Source organism: Solanum dulcamara, chromosome 4 (assembly GCF_947179165.1).
Source record: "Solanum dulcamara chromosome 4, daSolDulc1.2, whole genome shotgun sequence".
Classification (NCBI taxonomy): Eukaryota; Viridiplantae; Streptophyta; class Magnoliopsida; order Solanales; family Solanaceae; genus Solanum; species Solanum dulcamara.
The window spans coordinates 61,243,443-61,253,233 of NC_077240.1; the positions used below are offsets into that span (position 1 = coordinate 61,243,443).

The 9,791-nt window shown below is 32.7% G+C and overlaps 1 protein-coding gene across 1 annotated transcript; it reads right to left on the reverse strand.

The window, feature by feature from the left end:
- Positions 1-3,229: 3,229 nt before the first annotated feature.
- On the reverse strand, positions 3,230-7,968 carry LOC129887472 (beta-amyrin 28-monooxygenase-like). The gene is made up of 4 exons (XM_055962581.1): positions 7,388-7,968; positions 4,819-5,277; positions 4,535-4,722; positions 3,230-3,807 (listed from the first exon to the last, which is right to left on the reverse strand). The coding sequence occupies exons 1-4, from the start codon at positions 7,872-7,874 to the stop codon at positions 3,475-3,477; spliced, it is 1,467 nt and encodes a 488-aa protein (XP_055818556.1). The 5' UTR covers positions 7,875-7,968; the 3' UTR covers positions 3,230-3,474.
- Between the last annotated feature and the right edge of the window lie 1,823 nt (positions 7,969-9,791).

The window sequence follows — 9,791 nt, forward strand, 5'->3', positions numbered from 1 at the left end:
ATCCCACTGACAAGGATTCAACTGCAGAAGTGGAGTTATGGCATCAAAGCCTTGGACATGTCTCTTCAACAGTTCTTGCTAAAATGTTTACTATGACTAAACACACTATGTGTCAAGTTTCTCAGTGTCTAGTTTGTCCAATGGCTAAGCAAACCAGGTCTATTTTTCCTTCTAGTAGTATTAAAAGTAGTGACTGTTTTGAATTGTTACATGTTGACCTTTGGGGTCGTTACAAAACAGCTACCTTTGATGGAAACAAATAATTTCTTACAGTAGTTGATGATTTTTCAAGGATGACTTGGTTATTCTTGCTTAAATAGAAATCAGATGTTTGTGTATCACTTCCAATATTTTTGAAGTATGTTCAGAATCAGTTTGGGAAGACTGTCAAAGCTATAAGGACTGATAATGGTACAGAGTTTTTTAACTCAGTTTGTGATCATCTGTTTAAAGAACTAGGTGTCATACATCAAAAATCCTGCCCTTACACCCCTCAACAAAATGGTGTTGTTGAAAGGAAACATAGACATTTACTTGAAGTAACAAGAGCATTAAGATTTCAAGGTAAAATTCCTATTAAGTTCTGGGGTCACTGTGTACTGGCTGCCACTTATCTCATTAACAGACTTCCTAGCAGTGTCCTTGGGTTCAAATCCCCTTATGAAAGACTATATGGTGCAAAACCAGGATTGTCTCACTTGAGGACAATTGGCTGCTTGGTCTTTGCAAAAAATCTTACTGAACATGATAAACTTATGCCCAGATCAAGGTCTTCTGTCCACATGGGCTACTCTGAAGTGCATAAAGGATACATATTATTTGATTTGTCTAACAGGTCATTCTTTGTGAGTAGGGATGTTCTCTTTAGGAAAGATATCTTCCTATTTGCCACAGATAACAGGTCTACTCATCAGCAGCTTTTTATAGACACCCTGCAAGGATTAGTGATCCCTACACTTGATCTTGTGATCTCACCAGGTCCTGACCAGGCTGCAATATCACCAGGTGCTGATCAGAATTCTATACCTGCAGATGTTGAGCAAACTGAGGTCACTCAGCCTTTCCTTGAAGTGCAGCTGCAGGATGATCTGATTGTTCCTGAGGTGCCTCATGTTGCAGTGGTTCCACAACCTACTAGACAGTCTACAAGATCTAAACATCCCCCTGTTTGGCTGAAGGACTTTGTCTCCTTTAATACACTTAAATATGTCCCTTATCTTATCTCTAACTATGTCACTTATTCTCATCTATCCCCCTCTTATCAATGCTACATTGCAGCTACATCCACTGTGATAGAACCTTCCACCTATGCTGCAGCAATCAAAGATCCTAGATGGATTAAGGCCATGCAAGCAGAGATTCATGCCTTGGAGAGCAATCATACCTGGGAGGTTACACCTCTACTTGCAAGCAAGAAAGCTATTGGGTGCAGGTGGGAATATAAAGTCAAATCTAAATCTACAAGGGAGATAGACAGATTCAAAGCCAGGCTAGTTGCAAAGGGGTATAGCCAGCAGTAAGGAATTGATTACACAGAAACCTTTCTCCAGTGGTTAAAATGGTCATTGTGAGAACTGTTCTGTCTATTGCTACAGCCAAACACTGGCACATCCATTAGATGGATGTCTTTAATGCCTTCTTGCATGGAGATTTAACAGATGAAATATATATGCAGCTTCCTCAAGGTTTTGTCAGTCAAGGAGATAATGTGTGCAGACTGACAAAGTCTTTGTATGGCCTCAAGCAAGCCCCAAGACAGTGGAATCAAAAACTCACTGAAGCCCTCCTAAGACTGAAGTTTACACAGAGCCAATATAACTACTCTTTGTTCATTAACAAGTCATCAGAAGGAGTTGCAATAGTACTTGTGTATGTAGATGACATGCTGATCACTAGCAGCAGCTTGAAGCTAATAGAAGAAACTAAGAAAGCTCTACAAAAGGCTTTCAAAATGAAAGACTTAGGGGAGCTCAAGTACTTCCTTGGAATTGAATTTACAAGATCTACAGAAGGAATACTTATGCATCAGAGGAAGTATACACTTGAATTCATAGCAGGAGTGGGAATGACAGCAGCCAAACCAGCAAGCACTCCAATGGATGTAAATGTCAAGTTGACATCCAAACAGTATGATGAACATGTGAACAAGAGTCAAGAGGAATCAGATGATCCTCTGACAAATCAATCAGCATATCAAAGGCTTATAGATAAGCTACTATATCTCAACATGATAAGGCCAGACATATCCTTTAGCACTTAGACATTGAGTCAATTCCTAAATCAACCAAAAAAGTCTCACATGGATGTTGCACTAAGAGTAGTCAAGTATCTAAAGAGACAACCTGGACAGGGCATACTACTCTCAAGCCACTCAGACAACCAGGTTAGTGCTTATTGTGATGCAGATTGGGCTGCTTGCCCTCTAACAAGAAAATTAGTCACTGGATACATAATAAAGATTGAAGAGTCACTAATATCATGGAAGGCTAAGAAGCAGTCCACAATGTCAAGAAGCTCAGCTGAATCTGAATACAGAAGCATGGCCTCAATTGTGTCAGAGTTAGTCTGGCTGCTGGGATTGTTGAAAGAAGTGGAAGCTGAAGTAGAGATGCCAGTGCAGGTGTATAGTGATAGCAAAGTTGCAATCCAGATTGTTGCCAATCCAGTGTATCATGAAAGAACAAAGCATATAGAAATAGACTGTCACTTCATTAGAGAGAGGCTGCAACAAGGCTTAATCCAAGTACACTATCTTCCAACTCAAGAACAACCCGCAGACATACTAACTAAAGGGTTGTCTAAAACTCAGCATAAATATCTTCTTTCCAAGCTAGGGGTGTTGAACATTTTTACCCCACCTAGCTTGAAGGGGAGTGTTAGAGGTTAAGAAGCAAACTAGGGACTTTTTGGTCATTTTGCTAAAGATCTGTTAAAGAACTAATTAGGTAGTTAATTAGTTGAGGTGGTTGTAACTGATTGGTTGATTGTTAGTTGAGTGCTGATTGAGTGTATAAGTATATGTAATATATACACGGATGATGACAATATGTGAAATACAGAAAAATGTGAAGATATTTTTCTTCACTTCCTCTTCTTCTCTCTCTCTTCTCTCTCTTCTCTCTTCTCTCTTCTTCGTTGTCTCTTCATTATTTTCTCTGTATGTTTCCTCTGTTCCTTACTCTCATAAGGAGGTTCTAAGCTCACTGAAGCTCAGTATCAATTTGTTCAGTTTTCAAGGCACAAAAGGCTTCTTCGGTATATAAGAATAGTTCACATACAAGATGTTCCGTAAATCCCAACACTACATTCAAGTATAATAAGAGACAATACATTTCAAAAAAAATGTTTCACAGTTCGATGATATATGTGCCGAGAATATATTTCTAGACAAATGAACAGAACTTTCCTTATGAACGGCTCTTTTGAAGTGCATTGACACTGAGTGCTCATTTTGTAATAGTATCTTTTTTTCTTTCAGTGGCAACCAGAATCGGAGGGAAGTGAAGCAATATCTTTTGAGGGTTGAAGAATAATTGGAAGTCCTTTAATTGAGGTAGGCATGGGATCATATTCAATTTTCTCATTTGGAATCAATAGCTTCCATCTGAAATCTTTAACCACATTGTGGATAAAAACAAGAATCTCAAGTCGTGCGAACTCTTTCCCCAAGCACATTCTAGGCCCTCCTCCAAATGGAATATATGAAAATGGTGTCGGTCCTGCTCCTTCAAATCTTGATGTATCGAAGTCTTTGACGTTTGGAAACAGCTTAGGATCCATGTGTGTTGCAGGGACATTCCAATATATCTGTAAAAATTAGACCAAGCCATCATCTAATAGTTGCAAAAAAAAAAAGAAACTGTAGATGGAATGCTCTTGAATCTTACTCTACTTACAGTCAGCGCATTCTTTAAATTAAATTCAAATTTAACTCTTTAATTTGCGCGTGGGACTGAGGATTAGCTCATTAAATTCATGAGAAAATGTCATATGCTGATATCGCGTATTGTGAGGGGAGGAACAAAATGGAAGATCATCTAGTTAATGTTGCACTAGATCATCAATAGTGATAAATTACAACATCCATTCATTAGTTAGACTGAAGGCTACAAATAGATGATGCGGACGGACAGAGCTAGCAGGGTAAACACAATTTGTCTTTGGATTGGCATTTACATGGTTGTGTTTTACAACCAACAATTGCAAAGGAACAATGGAGGGGCAGAGGGACAGAATACGAAGCAGAATCGACAAAAAATTGAGAGAGCATTACTGTAGAAGTTGAATGCAAATGTAATAGGATATCATTATGTAAAATCATAGTAGAATATTGTATTAGTTCTAATCTGGTTCTCATTATTATGATCTTAGCTAGTTCTTATTTTTTGCACTCTGTAAATACTTTTTTTGTGTTTCATTAATAAATTAATCGCTAGGCAGCTTGCCCAGCGATATATTAGCCAAAAAAAAACTTCAAAGGGCATAAATAAGAACAACCAAAAATATAAGGCAATTGAAACAAATATTAAAGTACCTTCCATCCTTTTGGAATGTTATAACCTTGGTAGTTAAAATCCTCTAGTACTTCTTTCCAACTTCCAACAATTGGTGATGTTAACCTGAGAACTTCAGACACTACCTCCCATGTATACTTCATCTTTTGTATGTCATCCCAATTCAAGTATTCCCTTCCTCCTTTTGATGATGCAATCTCCTTTTGTTCTGTTATCATTTATCAACCAAAAATATTACCTTTTTATTGTTAGTGGAGCCTTGATATTTCATATACTTGATTTTATATGATAGTGTTTGACTCACCTTGTAAAACATTCTCATAAACATGAGGCAACTCCGCGAGGTACTTCATCACTAATGTTATTGTAACCGTGGTGGTGTCATGGCCGGCAAAGATCATCATTAGGATGTTATCTGCTACCTCCAATTCAGACATGAATTTACCGTTCTCGTCCGGAAATAGAAGTAAATGTGACAAAAGATCTTGTGGAGGAGAATCTGATGACTTTTGTCCTATGGCCTCTCTTCTCTCCTTCACAATTAATAGAAGTTCTTCACGGATAGTTTTTGTTGCTCTTTTTGCATAGTAAAATTTTGTTCCAGGAAAGTTTAGGGCTATAGATATGACTCCTTTCAAGAAAATGTTGAATAGATTGAAGAGCTTTGAAATTCTATTCGTGTCTCCAAGGTTCATGAATAGTCGACATGCCAACTCAAATGTGTGTAATTTGACAGTTGGGAAAACTTTCAGCTCCTTTTTGCCTTCATATATAAACACAACAAAGTTTCAAATTTCACATACATATAGTAATATTTATTAGCAAAGAGTTCGACAATATCCCCATAAGACATTGGACCACTTTATAAAATTGGTGAGCCATACACTGCACAGAAATATCTCTACGAATCAAAGAAAATTAAAAATATAGGATGTGCGAAATATACTGATACAAGTGAAGAATAGATAAATTAACTTTATAAAATCAAGACATGAAGTTTCAATTTTTAGTCAAAGTACACCTCAAAACAGGAGGTAATATCCCAAATGGTCACTCTACTGAGGAGTTTTATCACATAAAGTCACTCAAATTTTTACTTCAAAAGTCACTCAACTATAAGTGTTTTACTTACAAAGTCACTCAACTTTGATTTTTACTTCAAAAGTCACTCAACGATAATGTTTTACTTATAAAGTCATTCAACCTATTTAATATTTTTTTTAATTAAAATTTGCTTATATCAAATTTCTATTTAAAATCAAATTCTAAAAAAAAACATTTAAAGTCATTTGATTGATTATTATTTGTGAACATTTTAAATAACTTATTTGATTATTAGGTAATTATATTTAAATTAAATGTAATATTTTCTAGTAATCAAATTTTTTAAAGGAAAGAACTGAGAACGTATTGTAAAATAATTAAAAGAGGTTTAAATGGACTATTTTTCTAAATAACTTAATAACGTATTGTAAACATTTTAATAGAGGTTTGAATGGATATTTTTCTTATTTTTTAGAATTTTGTTTTAAATAAAAATTTCATTTAAGCAAATTTTAATGAAAAAAATAATTAAATCGATTGAGTGACTTTGTAAGTAAAACATTTATAGTTAAGTGACTTTGAAATAAAAAATAAAGTTGAGTTGACTTTATAAGTAAAACACTTATAGTTGAGCAACTTCTCAAGTAAAAATTAAAGTTGAATGACTATTTGGGATATTAAATCTTCAAAGCTACTTTATATCTTTAATTAAAACAGTTTTAAAAGATAACATTTTTTTATAATTTGACCCTTGGTTCTTAACAACTTATTTGGATTGTTGTTATATGTCATATTATATTATATTATATTATTTTAATAGATAAAATATTTATATATATTGTATTATTTTCTATCGTTACTTAATATCATATATATTCAATAATTTAGAGAATAAATCTAAAGAAAATGAGGATAAAGTAGAATTTTTTTTTTAAAGGTAGGGCAGAATCTTGATAGGTTATTAAAAATATTTATTAATTTTGGCCTATTTAAATTTGGTCCCAGCCCCCAGTGGGCACCTTTGACTATTCAATAATAAGGACAAAAATACATAATCACCCACAAAAAAACAAAACTCATCTTTGTCTATCCAATTCAATTATATTTGTCTCGGAATAAGTTTGAATTTGACTTGTCCAAACTAAAATTTGGGAAGGATCTTAAGAGTTTAAAACAGAACTATAACAATATTTAGGGGAGTTTTACGGTAGGCTCTGCGAGTAGACCATGGCAGGAGTTTAATGTGAGTTAAATCTATCTATAATAATAATAATAATGTCATATAAATTATAACCAAGAGAGTATTACAATAACATAACTCACATCAAAAATATAAAAATACTTTATTATTAATATATAAATTAAATCAAGCATAAAAGGTTAATGGAAAATGGAGTGCAGTATATGTAAGAATGTGTTTGGTATGGAGAAAAATATTTTTTTTATTATTTTTGATTGATCAAAATATTTAAAAAATATATTTTTTAGTTAAATAAATTTTTAAAAAATAAAAAAAATGACTTTATTAATAAAAATCTAAAAAAACATTCCAAGTTAATTGACTTTTCCTCACCACTCAATCCCTCAACCCCCCAACCCTCGACTATCCTATCCCTGCTACTCCGAAACCATTCGTATTTCGCTAGATATCATATAAATAATATTTTTTTTATTTACTAATTATTTATCAATTACTAGAAAATAAGTAAAAAATTAACTTATTTCCAAAAAAAATTAATTAGAAAATCATTTTGCGGGGGAAATATTTGTCTTCATATCAAACACATGACCCTAAGAGTGTCTTAAATTTTCCGTTGAAAAATACATACCTTGCCAGTAATTCTTGATATGCTGCCGAGTACTCAACTCCATGGTCTTAATATAGAGCTTTGAGAAAGCATCTGGGCTAACAAAATAGTACAACATCTTCCTCAAATGTTTAGCTTCATCCCCATGACTGTTACTCAAACTCTTCCCAAGCAGCTGTTTCACAGAACTGGGCCACCAAGCAGTGACCAACTTATTATGGTTTCCAAACAAGAACTTGTTTGCGGCAGGACCACACAATACAACCATTTTTTCACCCATTAGTGATGTCTTGAAAACTTCAGATTGATATTTGTCCATTCTGTCCTGAACAAATTTCTCTGACTTTCCATCCCGGTTTAATCGGAGAAACCATAGAGTTTCTCCGATTATTGGCCATCCGTAGCTACCGGGAGGAAGATTTGATGATGACTTTTTTCTTTTTTTAAGGACATGATTGAAAAAGAATGCGAAAGATACAAAAAGGATTAGGTACACAGTTAATGTCATCGCTTCTGCTTTTCCCTTTCAATAAGTTTAGCTTACACACGCATATATACATAGATAGAGATACTCTTGGCATATAAAAATAGATATAGTCATAGGAGATAGAGAAATTTTATTTTGAGTCTCACATGCCAATTAATATTTATATGAGACTCTTCAACGTTGGACAATTGCACAATGAGTCTCACCTCTACCACAATTTTCTCCCTCTTTTAATTCATCTTACTCATCCCAAACAACCCCAAGTCTAAATTTCCTCTTCATTACTCTTTCCTTAGTCCAAAATTTGTTGCCTTCATTTTTCAATTATTTCCTCACCCATTTTCAGAGAGAGCTAAAAAATACTTTAAGAAATCACAAAGCTTTTTGTTTAAAGAATTAATTACATGTTTTAAAAAATACATTTCATTTTAATTTATGTGACATTGTTTGATTAGACATGGAGATTATGCAAAAAACTTAAAAATTTGTGATCTAAAACAAACCTCAGATATTTGTATAAATCATTTATTAAGGATAAAAGTGAATTTTAAATTTAAGTTATTTTTAATTATAGAAATGTTAAATTTTTTTATAACTTAAAAAATTATGCTATACAAATTGAAAGGGAGTAACATTTAAAAATAGTTGATAAAAATTTGAAGAGATAAGTGTCAAAAACACACATAAACTATCATATTTTTGAGTTTCATACCCAAACTATTGAAAATGTGAATTTCATACATAAACTATCATTTATTAGTCTCTCTTTTTTATTACACTCTCATCATGATGTGTACTACACTCTCTCTTTTATTTAAAAAGAAAATCGTCGCATCATACTTCACATGAACAAAATATTCTACATTGACGAAAATTAAATAAATTATTAGTATTAGTTAAAGTTAATATTAAAGTAATACTATCAAAAAAAATATTATAAAATAAAATATAAAAAATAAATTCTTACCTTGTCAACCCATATTTATTTTTCGGGAGACGGGAGCTATAGATTAAGGAAAGATAATAATAAAAAATATATAGATTCATCTTCTTCAAATTTCTGAAAATGAAGTGAACAATTTCCTGACGAATTTTAGGTTAAGGAAAGATGTCTTGGAGTTGTAATATATAAAGTAAGTAAATGAAAAAAAAATGGTGAAGTAAAAAAGGAAAATTAGAGAAAATAGTTAGTGTATTAGTTTAGTCAATTAAATCATATTCATTAATTTTAACTTTTGTTATGTGACCTTAATCTAAGCAAAAACTTGGATAGAATGGTAAAAAGAGAAATAGAAAATAGAAGGATCCAGTCATAGGGTGTGAGTAGCAACATTTTCAATTGTTTTTATCTTATGTTTAGTTAGTCAAAGCTTTGGCAAATATTCTTTTTAATTCAGACAAACTCCTTTAAAAGATAAAGTAAATTACTTTAATTTTCTGATTATAGTAAGGGGAAATAAATTTATTAATCGAATTTTTCCTAACAATAACAATGAGTTCATCCTAACCCCAACCCTTGACCTTGTCCCCACCACCCACTCTTGTCCCCCACCCACCCCTACCATACACTCAAAACTCAAGCCACTTTAGGGCCCAAATATTGGCAAGCCCCTTAAAATTCGTATGCATAAAAAATATATTAATATTATAGGAATAGTGTATAGTAGTGTATTATGATATATAATTATGTATCAGTGTTCATAAATTAATATACGAAAATTTCATTTACTCATTGTGATGTTGTTATTGGAATAAAATAATAGGAGTACATCTTCAATTAACCGACAACATCAAAGAAAAAGGAAGAGAAAAAGAAAAGTCAGCAATAAAAATGGTTGAATGGCTATTTTTTGTAATTAATAAAAATTGGATTATTTTGTGCAATAAATTTTGATTCAATTAATATTTTGCCTAATTTTTCCAAAAATTTATTACTGA

What these genes read in the sequence shown, in the direction of transcription:
- LOC129887472 (XM_055962581.1), bottom strand. Translation starts at nt 7,874, where the DNA reads ATGACATTAACTGTGTACCTAATCCTTTTTGTATCTTTCGCATTCTTT. An exon ending in TTATGAGAATGTTTTACAAG is followed by an intron (nt 4,723 to 4,818) that starts GTGAGTCAAACA and finishes AAATGATAACAG; the next exon opens with AACAAAAGGAGATTGCATCA. An exon ending in ACATTCCAAAAGGATGGAAG is followed by an intron (nt 3,808 to 4,534) that starts GTACTTTAATAT and finishes TAATTTTTACAG; the next exon opens with ATATATTGGAATGTCCCTGC.